The sequence below is a fragment of the Metopolophium dirhodum genome, chromosome 2 (assembly GCF_019925205.1).
Source record: "Metopolophium dirhodum isolate CAU chromosome 2, ASM1992520v1, whole genome shotgun sequence".
NCBI lineage: Eukaryota > Metazoa > Arthropoda > Insecta > Hemiptera > Aphididae > Metopolophium > Metopolophium dirhodum.
In genome coordinates, this window is record NC_083561.1 from 30,107,273 (window position 1) to 30,121,816 (window position 14,544).

General features: G+C 29.5%; 1 protein-coding gene across 2 annotated transcripts; it reads left to right on the forward strand.

Annotated features, from left to right (window-relative positions):
* The first annotated feature begins 44 nt into the window (after positions 1-44).
* On the forward strand, positions 45-13,335 carry LOC132939634 (ectopic P granules protein 5 homolog). Of its 2 annotated transcripts, XM_061006910.1 has the most exons (37): positions 45-421; positions 1,601-2,212; positions 2,367-2,519; positions 2,640-2,929; positions 4,170-4,326; positions 4,396-4,551; positions 4,644-4,867; positions 4,933-5,117; positions 5,181-5,338; positions 5,412-5,552; positions 5,638-5,810; positions 5,923-6,049; positions 6,111-6,278; positions 6,342-6,556; positions 6,614-6,935; positions 6,991-7,239; positions 7,300-7,454; positions 7,513-7,671; positions 7,815-7,938; positions 8,023-8,183; positions 8,250-8,399; positions 8,461-8,638; positions 8,705-8,850; positions 8,933-9,107; positions 9,176-9,373; positions 9,430-9,564; positions 9,636-9,905; positions 9,962-10,145; positions 10,651-10,836; positions 10,933-11,093; positions 11,168-11,311; positions 11,380-11,549; positions 11,626-12,071; positions 12,138-12,342; positions 12,430-12,618; positions 12,676-12,801; positions 12,883-13,335. In XM_061006910.1, exons 1-37 carry the CDS (start codon positions 365-367, stop codon positions 13,097-13,099), a joined length of 7,266 nt encoding a protein of 2,421 aa, XP_060862893.1. In that variant the 5' UTR covers positions 45-364; the 3' UTR covers positions 13,100-13,335. The 2 variants fall into 2 exon arrangements, with proteins under 2 accessions (XP_060862893.1, XP_060862894.1); XM_061006911.1 differs by lacking the exon at positions 45-421 and having other exon boundaries at positions 2,065-2,196.
* Positions 13,336-14,544: the final 1,209 nt, after the last annotated feature.

Here is a 14,544-nt window from a genome sequence, read left to right on the forward strand (position 1 = left end):
TGACCGGCAGCCGCAGGTTGTCCCGTCATTCCAGCAGCCTGCAGCTGCAGCTCAGCTGATGTTGATTACGTCTGATAGCCGCTCGCACAGTAACAGCTGATTTTATTGTTATTGTTGTCACCGACAAGTGATAAAACTAAACAAACATGATTAAAAAATAAAAACAACGATAAAAACGATAATAACGAAGAAGACAAAAAAAATATTGGAAAAGTCGCAATTTGCTTGTTTGCACGATAGTCAACAATAGTCTTGTACCGTGCCTGTCGTCGACCGTTAGGTGTCCGTAATTGTTTACGATCTGCGCTCGCCGTTGTCCGTCGAACGTTCAACGCTTGAGAAAGTATGATTTGATTTCGTCAGTATGGAACGACAAAGGCCAAAAACTCGAGCTCCGTCTGAGACCAAACACCCGTCTAAAGTATGTACGAAATCCGCATAACGGTGTTATTTCCGAAACGAAATCAGAACTAGGACGCCTTTGTATTTGTATTATCAATTTCTCTATGCCAAACAACAGTTTAAAATGTTGAAACGAAAAAAAAAGTCAATCGTATTTTTCTCTATTTGAGTTGTACTTTGCTCACAGTTTTCCAGTTCATTCGGTTTTTCTATCAAGGCCGTTTGATCGTATTGTATTTCTATATACACTCCCTCTTTTGTTATGGACTCGTTATGTAATGTGTGGATATTATACATTCTTGTTTTATTACAGTAGGTAACTTAGTATCCATGTTTACCACTTGGACTTCAAATGAAAATAATCCGAATTGCCTTCGATACAATATTAGTACCTTGTGTGTCTCTATATCGATTGGTTATTAACTTATGAACATTTTGTTTTGTACTTTTGTATCCTGTTGATATTTGTTCAACAAATTTTAGTTAAAACAGTATGATAATATTATTGATTGTAAATGCTGTAATTGTATAATGTTCAGTTAATTATTGAAGAGAATGTTTGAATATTGTATACATCATTAATTTGTGTTAACAATTATCAATAATGAAATTTAATAAATAAGAATGTTTTATCATAGTTATATACTTATATCAACTATTAAATATGTTTTTATTTAGGTACTCTTGAAATTATACTAAATTATTTTATGATTCTATATTGAATTTAATTTATTTAAATATGAAAAAAAAATAACTCTACATAGTACCTATTATTATTCTGTTTTAATATTTGATCCTAAAATGATTATAATATTAACAATTTATAACCTAATTTGTATTATGATGTGAGTACTTTAACATATTTCAGTCTATACGATCTATTAATGTGTCTGGCCACTCTGGAAATAACCTGTAAATTTAAATTAAGTCAAAACAATTTTTAAACTTGTACGTAGTACGGAATCTGATTTAATTAAAGGAATTTACCAACAATTACATTTAATACAATTTTTGAAATAGTTCTAAACATGTCCATGCTCAGTCTACTAATATCATCATGTTAATAATTCTAGTTTTTTGTTCAACAAAATAAATTATTTATTTTCAAACTTAATTTATAAAATATTTGAAAAGTGACAAACTTGTACCTTAATCTAATCATGTTATGGATATTTTTAACAATTTTTTTTGGTTGCAGATACATGTTGAAGAACCAGAGCCTATAGACAATGTACTGAATTCTTCTGCAGTAGATGATGTTGAAAATGCTCTCCACGAAGCATTCAATGATATTTTTTTAAGTACAGAACATTCAAAAGAAGTAAATGATAGTGTCAGTTATTTAAATAGTGACACTACTAAGACATCTGATACAGAGAACATTGTTGAAGAACCTACTGTTAAAAATATAACACCATCATCTATACTACCAATTTCAATTCCTTGTTCTGTAGGTTCATTACCAACTCCTTGTGCTCCAATATACAATGAATTATGTAGTTCACCAGTTAATGAAACACCTTTTGAATCTTTAACTCCATTTAACGATGAACAACTGGCAGAATATTATCAAAATAAATTATTATTTGGATTACAAGAGTATATTGAAGAATTTAATCATACAGAATTAAAATATTTTCAAATTTGTGAACATCCACTTTACACACTACTTCAAGATTATTTACATGCAAGACTTAAACTTGAAAGTACAAAACAAGAAATTAAAGAATCAAAATATTCATATGTTACACATGAGAAACATATTTGGGCATTAGAACCAGCCACATATACACAGTACGGTGAATGCCAAGTAAATATTATTAAAAAAATTGTTTTATTTGGATAAGTTAACTTTAATGCTATCAATTAACATGATATACACAAATATATTTCATTCAAAAAGGTTTTAGAATACTAATTTCTTCTTTTATAATCATTAATTAATTTTAATTATGTTATTTCAGGATGGTAATCCAGTATCGGCTACTAAGAGATACGATATATCTAGATTCAACCAAGTAGCTTTAGACAATTTAGTGGCATCTCTCAAACAGTTACGGACTTTAGTCAACAACTATTATTGTGCCTTATATGATTGTCAAATGATCAAAGAGAAGGTTTGAGAGATTATTATTATATTTTTACTTTTTCATAGTACTTATAATGACACTATGTTAATATTATAGTTCATCGATTAAAAACCTTAAAAAGTAAAAAGTATATTATTTCTCTTTTAGATTGACTATTATTTACATGTATTATGTCAACCTTTTTCTACTTTGTCTGCGGATACTCCTGTGGGACTCTTTCTTAACTCTGATGTAAGAAGTCTACAAGGAAAAAATCTTCAGTCACCTATCAATGATCTCAAGTCTTCCATTTCAATATTATTTTTATACCAAAGAAAAATAATTAACGACAAAGTTTTTATTAATGAAACAAAACAATTGTTGGTCAAAATAATTGGTGTTTTACTTCGAGTTGCTTCATGGAAAGATCATTTCTTTATAATAAATCACATTTTAAGGTAATCAGATTTAACTAAACATGTATAATGTTTTTATAAGCAAATATATATAAATAATAATTTATAATATGAACGCCAAATAACAGTAACATAAGAGGTACAAACACAACATAAATCTATATCTTACAATATATTGTGAATATAATATAAATTTAAAAGTACGGGCAACTGGGAGTATAATATGTCCTGAGCATGTGGTGAAGGGGGTAGTTATTGTTTACAAGGTGGTATGACTGGGGATATAGAATGAAATCTGGTTGCGGTTAGAACTAGAGGGAATTCTAAAAGATACTCTTTTAAGAAGATCTCTTGCAGCCAGAGACCCATTTGAAAGGGAATTAATGAAATTGTGGATCCGCGGAAACTGTTGGTCAACTCAAAAGCGTCTTGATCATTGAATTTGCATGTGGATGACCGGAGTATTGATAGTGATAAAAGCATAAGTTAACAACCTACATTTTGAACAGAGTAGGTCTTTCACAAGGAAAGGAAGCCAATCAACCACACCTTATTTGAGGAGAGGTTTGACAAGTGAAAATTACAAAGTATGGAGTGAATGACCCGATTTGAAACTTTTGGTGTAATATTTAATGAATTCTAGGACTTATTCAAGTTGAGAGTTATGATAATTTTATAAAAAATGTTTATGACATCAGCATACAGTAAACATTTTTAGCTTTTTTAAATGGACGGAATGAGTTAATTAATAAATTAATAAAATAGGACTATTAGATGTCCGCCTTAAGGAATTCTACACTCAAATAGGTATTCCGTATTATTTAGTTAAAGTTCCTTATTTTTCCATATTCTTAAGTTCTCAAGTACTTTAGAAATTAAGTTGTGGTCTAAGGAACCAAGGGCGTCAGATAAATCAATCATGATGATGCTGATTTGAAAGCTGTTTTTGATATACTTAGAAACATGGGATAAAAATGTAATACTTATGTTAAAAAATTTACCGTCCTGGAATCTGTGATAATTTTATGATTGAGTCTACTGCAGTAGTATCTAATGCAGTTTAGACAATTAATTCAACCATTTTCTCATAGCATAGTAAAATTGAGATCGGTCAGTAATTTTCTACAGTATAAGCATCATCTGATTTATAATGGCACTATAAAATCATAGAATCACTTTCGATGACAACATATTTTGTAATATATGTATTTCACTTCACTCATCGACAGATTGTATTCTTCTTATTCTTAAAAAAAATAATTTATTTTATTTTATGATCCAGATGTCAAACAGGTGTTGGGAAATGGGCTAAATCTTTTATCCAAATACCTTTGATAGATTTAAACCATCAAGATGATAACTTTCATTTAGATTACATGATTACATCATTGGCTATTATCTTACTGCCAGTCCAAGCTCGAGAAAAGTTTTTAGAACAAGTAAGAAACAATACCTGTTTTATTAATTTTATTTGTACATATATTTTATATTTATATTACATTTTTCAGATTTATAAAAGTGAAGAAGATACAAATGAATCTATATGGGTAGTGGTAGACAGCGAAGGAGAAGAAGATAGTTCAGGAAGTTCTCAACAAACACTCCGTGAGAGTGATATTATTGCTTTTCTCAATCAAATGCCATTTTCAGTACTCTTTAAAAAAGTATTTAATCAATTTTCTTCATAATGCATATTATTATGTATTACTTATAATCAAAAGTTCCAATAAAAATAATACATTTATTTTTATAACAGATGATTATGTTTTCTGAAAATGAAAATGTTGTATGTATAAACTTATGGAATGAACAAGACCTATTAAGACTGATTGCTGTTGGCAGCGTTTTGGTTAAATTATTTAAATCTGGTTTGGAGACTTACTATTCTAAAAGTACCGAATATAAACAGTTTTCAAAACGACTTGGACATCTACTTCAGGATACTGTTAACTATGTTACTGATGTATTAGAAGAATATAAGTAAGTTCTATAATATATATACTTATAAATTATTTTATTTATTAACATAATATCATTGAATTTAGAAATCATAAGTTTGTGTCTGCTCGAATACAAACAGAATATGATGCATTCTTGTTCCGTGCCGTTAGTTGTTTGTACAATAGTGTTGATAGAACTACTTGGCAGTATTTAGTGATGTTGCCTTTTGGACAAGTATCTTCTCAAATGGTAGTACATCTCTTCCAATATATACTACACATTAAATCAGGTTTATTAAAATAATAATTATTAAATATAAACTTTTTCTTAATAGTTTTTATCTTGTTTATAGATTTCTATGAGTGTCCATTAGAAGAACTCTCAGAATGCATTATAAATACTTCTGATGATGAATGTTACTATTTATTAACATCCATTAGTAATATGGCCTTAAGTAGATACATTAATGATATAGACTTTATAAAAGCAGTGACTATTTGTTTATTCAAAGTAAGGACAATAATTTACTTTAGAGCTGTTATGTATAATTTATTATTATTATAATTATTATTTTTATTAATAGATAGGATTTGTGAGTAAAGCAACTAAAGAACAATGCCGTAAAACTTGTAGAACTTTACTTACACATTTATCTGATAAACATCCATTTCTTATTTCTGAAATCATGTGCGTACTTAAACATCATTTTGATGAAGTTGGCTCGGTATGTATGCTAGAAATGTAATAGTTATACCAATCATCTTAATTTATTAGGCTAAATTAAATTAAATGTATTTTATCTTGTCAAGGGTTCTATGTATCTTTTTAAAACTCTTCAATTACCAAATTGGAATATAACTATGGATGACTTATCTTATTTGGAACATTTGATACTCAATTATCCAATTACATCTACAGAAAATTCTTTAAGTCGCCATATACTTGCAAAGATATTTTCGGGATGCAATGAGAATGATATTAAGTATGTATTTTCTTTTAATGTAAGCTACTAGATGCATACATTTATTGAATATGTTTGAATATTTTTGAACATTATTTTTATTATTTATTTTTTTCAATGCAATGCAATGCAGTGATTTTATGTTGACTAAAGATATGCACTGCCGTATAGCAATTATTATTGTCAAAGCTGTTGTACAACACGCTCCCATCACTGTAGATGAAACTTCAACTCAATATTTAGTTCACAGTATAAAACAAGTAATTTTTATAAATTTATTAATAACTTCAATGTCAAAAAAGATAACTAATACTATTTTAGTTAGTACAAATCAAATCAAACGAACAAGCTTTTCGAGTATGGACATGGAAAGTACTATATACATTAAAACTCCACTTAATGGACCTACCAGACATTATAGTGCGTGGCTCATTACAAGACTTGAGTCATTATTTACTTTCTGTAAATGATATTGATACTGATAATAATGTAAGTTAATAGTTAAACATATTTAGAAACAATTCCCAAGTAATGTGTTTCGTGCAATTTTAGGACATAAAATATTTGCGACATGATGACCCAATCGCTTTATACACCGCTGTACATGTAACCACTGCCGGTCATTGTGTTCCAGTTATACTAAACAAGGGTTTAGATTATTGTTATAGATTATTACAATACAGACACTATACAGCTACTATAGCTTGTCTGAATAAAATAGTTCCATTTTTTTTTGAAAACACAGATTGCCTACTAGAATCTAAAAAGTAATGATATTTTCATTTAAAAATATCAAATCTAATATTGATTTTTTTATTTTATAGGTTTATTACAATTGTGGCAGGAATTATGGCAGATAATAGGAATAGTACCACAAAACGTGCTATGAATTTATTGAGTGTTCAAGGGCCGTCTGAAATCACTTTACAATTTACTAATATGATTCAATATCAAATATCAAATTATGCACGGTATGGATTAATAAGTCCTCATTCTGTTATGGACCTTTGGACTAAAGTAGTTTGTACTGTATGGAGAGAAGCAGATTCGGATTTATTTGTATATGTGTTGGATACTGTATTCAGAAATGTTTTTCGAACCCAAACGATACAGTGGGCTCGAGAGCTGCTTATATGTTTGATAACTGTAAGTGTTATTGTTTAGCAACCCTAACATAGTATTAATTGTAATTATATTTTAGCAATTGAGTGGTTCAAAAGAAAATGTTACGGCTATTGGGTCAATCTTTAATTTTATGTTTCAAAGTCCAGAAAAACGGCCACTTTTACTGCCCAAATATCCCGTGGTATTGTATTATTGTCCATATTATGCTTTGTTGGCATTAGAAGCCGAAGAATGGTGTATCCAAGGTAGAAATGATATTTGGAAAAACTTACTGATAAAATTACATGCACAACAAGGAAAATCAAATGTGGATGATGCACTTAAGGTTTAACAAAATTAAACAAATTATAATCATGATTTTATTCTATGGTTTTTTTGTACGTAGAGAGTGTGTTCAGAATTAAAAGTACCTCATTTTACATCGGGACATTTAGCTTTATACCGGTGGATGCAGTACGGATTGGAAATGCCATCTGGTCATCCTATGACTTCTTTATATTGGCAAAACTTTTTTCGATTGTATTTACAACGAGTTCCGGGGTAAATGTTTTTTACTAATAATTTTAGTTATATTATCTAATATTTCACTTTTATTTAGAACTCAACAATTAGGCTGTGTTGGTCGCAAATTTTTTGAAGGTCTTGTAAATTCACCATATCTGAATAAAATTAGTAATAAACTTAAGGAGTGCATTGATTTTCATCGTACTAAACTTCAAACTGAACCCAATTCTGAAATTGATTTTCGTTTATCGAGGTATGTACATTATTAATATTGTAAGTAAAAACTAATAAATAAGTATGCTGTCGAGGTATGCGTGCAGATTATAGAAACTCTAATTTTTAAAAAATTGTTACAATTTATAAATGCCTAATAAAAATAATAATTCAAAATTTTAGATTTTATGAGGCTTGTACTCTATGGTTAACTGATGTTCGGATTCTTGAATCTACCTTATTCATACCTTCATTGGACTCAATGTATGAACCAAATGACCTAACACATATTATTAATGGATCTCATGTAATGAAATAAAATTTATGATATTGGTTATATTTAATATAATATTTTTGCTTGAAAAATATTAACATAATTTTTGTTTAATAGGAGTGGTTGTCAGACTTAATCAATCATAAATTAATTGAAGAAAACAAACTTGAGTGTGTACAAAATTGGTGTGACTTATTTGGCAAAAATACTTTAAACAACAGTCAATCTAATAGGAGACTACCTTTAGAAAAGGATCCTATCACTAGAATTATAAACAGGTTGAAAATTAAAATTATTATTTAGTAATATTGACAAAGTTTGATGTATGAAATTTATACTTGTAGATTGAAATCTTATGATGATCCTATTAAAAGCCCAGATTTTGTGTTACGACTGTCAGATGTCCAAACAATATCTACTAATATGTTGTATCATAAAGAACATATGCTTAATATTGTACAATTAAATATTAAACAAATCGTACAATTCATTAAGTAAGTGTTAATCATATTTTCTGTTTTTTTTTTTTGTAAGTTTAATAATATCGTTTCGCAGTAGAGTGTATCGAATGCAAACAGTTTGCCATGAAAATTTAGACAGTCGGTACATAGATGGTGTAAAAATGGTTTATGTCCAAATGGATTCTACTACCAGAGTTCAAGCAGTTTGTGATTATAAAACAAAAAAAGGTAGCACGAGTAGTTGTGCTGGAGCAGCTGAAATCACTTTCCAAGTACCAATCATAATGTTCTAAAAAGAAAGAAAGTAACATACTTAAAGTGTAAAATGTTATTTAAAGATTCGAGAAGCCAAGTTGAATGCAGATGTAGTAGAAATTAATTCTAATAACAGATCAGAATTGGACACATTAATTACTGATATTTTGGAAAATTCATTGCCACGTTCATTAACTACAGCATGTACTACAATGAATCTAATTATTCAGTAAGTATTTAATTTTGTGACCAGAGTTTTGTTAAAAAGTATATCGTTAAAAATTTGTTGTTAAACTTGTTTGAATTTGTAGGTTAATATTCAATGAGTACAATGAATTGATAAAAATTGGGGACATTGCATTAGTTACTGATATTCAATCATCGGGTGTTTGGTTATTCTATACACTCATGTCTGAATATGCAATTCTAAGAACTTGCCCTTCTATTGAAAAATTTATGTTGACTATGCTTCAATCTATTGGAAATGTATTTATTACTTTAATCATTATTTGAAATATCATAATTCAATAATCAATATAATTAATAATTTTTAGGTTTTTATACTGAATAATGAAAATGAATGTTTACGTATACAAAACACAGCATTAACCTACCCTGAATTAGCTGATATATTGATTCCTTTATTTTCACCATCTAGTGCATCCACAAATACATTTATGCAAGCTTACAAAAATATTGTTGACCATTGCAATGCTCAATATGAGCCTATTGCATTAAATTTACTTTCTAAAGTGAGTAAAAAGTAACATTTAGTGAAATAAAATATTAACCTTAAATTGTTTTATAGTTCAATGTATCTGTTTGTCTATCAACTAAACAGCCTTTACTTCAAGAAAGGTCAATATTAATGGATTACTGTTTAGGAGCTTTGATATTAGTTAAACAACAAACACGGTCAGATTACACATGGTCATTACATGAAGTCAGTAAATTTAATATTTTTGCTTTTTAATTATTCAATTAGCCGGTGATTTATTGAATTGTTGTTAATAGATTTTTAGTCAACATCTATGTGAAATAATGAATCATGATTTTCCTGAACATTATGGTGAAATATTACTAAAACTCTTAGATCATTCTAAAGAAGGTCGCATTTACTGTCAAGTATGGTTCAATATTCTCAATACAATTTTGGCTCAAGCTGTACCTACAACACAAACCAATTCTGTGAGAACGATTTTGTTGCCAGGAATGTCAACAGATCAGCTAAGAGACGTAGTTAGACGTTATGCAACTGATCAACGATCTCTAAGTTCACAAGAAGTATGTTTTGACTTATTATAACTTGTTCTGCTTAACTTTTTTTTTTCAATATACAGCTTCAAGAAACTTTACATCTTTTGACTACTCATTTTGCTAACGAAAGATTGAAATCTGCCACGGGAGAGCTATATTCAAAATACAATGTATATATTGAACCATTGGTTGGCTTGTATGCTATGGTTACCCATGCACTAGTTGTAGGAACATTACAGTCTTATCGTGGCATGTTAGCAAATAAAAGTATGTATTCATTTAAAATAATATCATTCATGTGAGTATAGTTAATCTATTTATTTTACAATATTTTTGTATACTATAAAAGTATAACTGAATTATAAATCTATATCAATTAAATATTTATTACAATATATTTAAAAAGTCATTCTAAAATGTATTAAAATACCTTGTCCACGAAACCGGGTACACAGAAAAACAAAGTTGTTGCACATGCACAAAATACAAGAGCTAAAACATTCTAAGTCAGGAATTTAGGATCCAATAGTTTCGTCTCATCTTCCACAAACAGAATTCAAAAATATGTATAGGGTACTGAGTAATATGAGTATCTGAGTTATAGAGTGTACCCTGTTGTTGTGGACATACAGTATATATATATTTATATATATACTAGTTTATGTATTTAAATTTTAAATGCTATTAAATGGAAAAATAATTTAAATTTATTAAAAAAAAAGTCCCTTAGATTTTATTTTTGAAACTATAATTTTAATTTTCCCTATTTTAGTATGTGAGTTTTTGTGTCCAACATTAATAAGCATGTTTGGCCCGTGGTTGGAACCTTGGTATGAGGGTTGGAATACTGATCAGAGATCATTGAAACTACCGTGGTTGGCTACTGATACTTCAATATCTACTTTAATGATTGATGCATTAGTGGAATGTATTACATTTGTTTTAGACACCATGCCAGGTGAGAATACTTTTGTTAAAAATTATTAATTATCGTTTACTTATTATGTTATTAGTGTTTTAAAAAGAGAAATCTATTTTTTTCTTCGATTTTTAGCATGTGATAATGTCCTAAGTTTTGTCTGTCAATGGTACATAAAAATGTTTGCTCATATTCAAACAAATGATTACATTTTTGAGACGATTCACTCAAATCTTGAAAAGTTACCCTGGCAGAGATTTATACCAACACCGGTCGATTTAGATTTGATCATGAAGGTGATTGTTGATATTGTTTATTTAGCTTACATGAAATAAAAATAACTAATAGTTTAATGTAAAATTTTTTTCAGGTCATGGACCAATTTTTACCCCAATCTCAATGTTTTTTGGCAAATGTAATTTTGGAAATACCTTGGCCGTATGTTCCAAATCTTGATCTCCGCATACTGTTATCGCTTTTTATAAAACTATCTAATCAACCTAATATGAGAAAAGTACTTTTGAGTTTAAACAATTTAATTTGTATTATAGAATTTTGTAAAGTATAATTTTTTTTCTATAGGGTGGAAAAATTAGACCCCTTTTATTAGAAGCACAAAAATTTGCTTGGTACCAAATTGATGGGGAAACATATGAAAACATTCTGAGTTGGTTTGTTTCAAAATATGATCCAATGATTGTGCTTCAACTAAGTAATGAAGATTGGTGTGGCACAGATTCTGCTGTACTTGAGTAAGTCATGCACCTCATAATATTAAATTTATTATTTGCGATTTTAATATTTGCGATAACAACGTTTAATTTCTAGCCTATTGAAAACAGCAGCTGGTTATAATAATGTCGATCATAATGCTCCATATGCAGAACCCATGATGTACAAAAGACGAATATTTATTCGTGCAATGGTAAGGATGTTTATATCGCTGGCTTCGCGGTACAGGTCAGTGTTAGGTGGTCATTACAAGAATCTTAAATGTGCTTTTCACCGATTACTGGATGAAACTGAAATGGTCACTAAACATGGTGAAGAGGCTAAACTATTGGTCCTAGAGTTGTTGGTGTTAGTTAACCAACCTACAGGTTCCATACTATCTTCCCTCATGCTACAAACAATTCAAGAGTGGATTAGTCAAAGAAAAGCTGACTGTGCAGTATTACAAGGTTTTTTGATGGTTACTTGGGCCCATGTTACCGATCAGCAACATAAAGGTGATATACTTGAAGCTTGCTTGACATCATGGTTTAAGCATGTTGGTGAGTTCATTAAAACAAGTGCCTCTTAAATATAAGATATATTAATTTGTTTATTATTTGAAATAGGAAATGAAGAAGATTTTAAATGGGATAAAGTGTTATCGCTGGTTCAGCCTGTGCGTCTTCACTATCAAGGTTTAGGTGAAGTTCTAATGACTTCCAGTCATTTACTTACGCTATACACTCTGGCTCTAAAAGAATCCCAAAATCGATCAGCGTATCCTGACATACTGAATACTCTAGTACAGTGTCTAGAATCTGTGAAACCTAAGTGAGAGGCTTTGTATACAAAAAAATATTTAAACAAATTATCATAACATAATTATCTAATCAAATTTAATGTTTTTATTTTTTGCAGTAATATTACTGAAAACAAGTTGCCACTATTGTGGTCTTTAGTCTTACGGTTAAGCACTGTTGAAGATGATCAAACAGCTGAATATCTTTTACGAGTTGCTAATTCAGCAGCACAATTAGCCCAACATAAACAGAGTTGGAGTTTATTTGATGCCATCAGGTTACAAAAACAGACCAGTATATCCCCAAAGTAAGTTGCTCATTGTTTTTATTTTAAATAATTTTTATTAACAGTTAAACATTGTAGATGTCGTGTGATATGTCGGGCTCTGGTAGCTTTCATACACTCACAGTTACCAGAAAACAAATCCAGTCGTAAACAACATATTCGACAAGAATACAATGCACCTGGTGGTTTCGTGTGTAATGACAAGTAATAGCTTTGATATAATTTGATATATTTTATTATATAACTACAGATAAAATAATTTAATCTAAATTTGTTTTGTTGCAGTGATTTTACAACATCTATAGAATGTTTGAAAGCAATCAGCCTTTTAGAGTCTTTAAAACTAGATAGACAGTTTTCTGATTCAATCGTAGCCATTGACATGGCATTAAAAATAATTAAAGGACCACAGAGTTCTATGAAAACTGGTGAAATATTCATAATTAAATTGGCTAAATGCTTATACACCGATAGTTTTATATACCGTATGGATCCCATTTGATGACAGCAAGTTGGCTTGTTAACTGTTTTTTTTATACATGTCTGTGATATACTCTATGTTGAATATTTATTTTCATTTTTACTGACTACCCATTTTTGTCGTTAATAATTACATTATACTTTAATAATTTTATGCTGTTTATTCTAATATATGTTTAGTTAGTAAATATTTTGTTTCGTTTTTGAATAATATATACATAATATATATTTATTATTATAAAACTAACTATTTTATCAGTGGTGATGTTTATTGTGTTTGTTCTTTTTTGATAGAAATTATTTAGAATCATAATTGATTTTGTTCTTTTGCAAAGTTATAAAATCTTACAAACCAAATTCTGAACTAGAGCCTAGAGGTGATGGATCCATAGCAACTAAAACAAGTCTAGTTATCACTCGCAGGATTCAGTTTGAAGAGATTGTTAGTAAGATGACTGATGCGTTTGCGCTGGCTATGCTGACCAGAGAGTGGCAGGCGGAATTATCAAAAGGTTTTGCGCTTCCAAGAACTATAGTTTTCTCTTCAGTGGAAAATACCTTTTTCGACCATTTTTTTTTCAGGTGGCATATAAGAAAGCCACACACCTTACGTATTGTATTACCTAACGCTACAAATACAATTTCTTCATTTATGATCTTCTATTATAGATCATCCATTTTCGTCGGTGATTATGGTTTTATTGGAGGTGTCTAACGCATGCGACAATCTGACTGTTATTTAATTATCTGTTACATTTTAGTTTACTTTTTATAATGATGTGTGAGCATATTAAAACATAGTGGCATAGTTAATTTTTTTTTTTATGAGCATATTTTTATGCAGAACACAACCCTGTCAAGAATATTTCCACCTAACCTAACCTAACCTTCATCTTACTGCATCATATTTAGACTCTTCTGCGGGGCCACTGAAGAATTGATTCGTGATTTAAACGTTATACTTATAACATACCCTATTACGCAATTATATTTAGTGCTCCATTGTACATTTGTATAAACATTATATTGATAGATATTTAAATAAAATACACATCATAATATTATAAAGTGGACATTTTTAGATTAATACTTTTTATTATAATTTATTTAATTGTATAGATTAAATAGATTAATTTTTAATACTCCTAATGATGGTTCATCATACATTTAATTACATACTAATGTGTTTCTATCATAGTAGTTATAATGATTATTGACCTCTAATCTTAGGCGCGACAATAGTACGCGTGGTTGAAGTTTCCGTCGCCGTTACATCACAGAATATATGAAATTTCATATATTCTGTGGTTACATCGTCAACCTAGTTTTTGGCGTTGTTGTCCCGCGAAGCTAATATAGATCACTCGAGCGGTGCATGGTCTGTAAGTCTCTGCCAAGTTGGAGAAATTTAAATCGTGGAGGTCGGCCGAGGGGTATTTGGTGCTGTTGAGCACCGCGGGCTCTGGC

Coding starts and splice junctions, on each gene's coding strand:
- LOC132939634 (XM_061006910.1), top strand. CDS start 365: ATGGAACGACAAAGGCCAAAAACTCGAGCTCCGTCTGAGACCAAACAC. Junction 5,553..5,637: donor ATTTTGATGAAGTTGGCTCG/GTATGTATGCTA, acceptor TATCTTGTCAAG/GGTTCTATGTATCTTTTTAA. Junction 11,094..11,167: donor ATTTAGATTTGATCATGAAG/GTGATTGTTGAT, acceptor AATTTTTTTCAG/GTCATGGACCAATTTTTACC.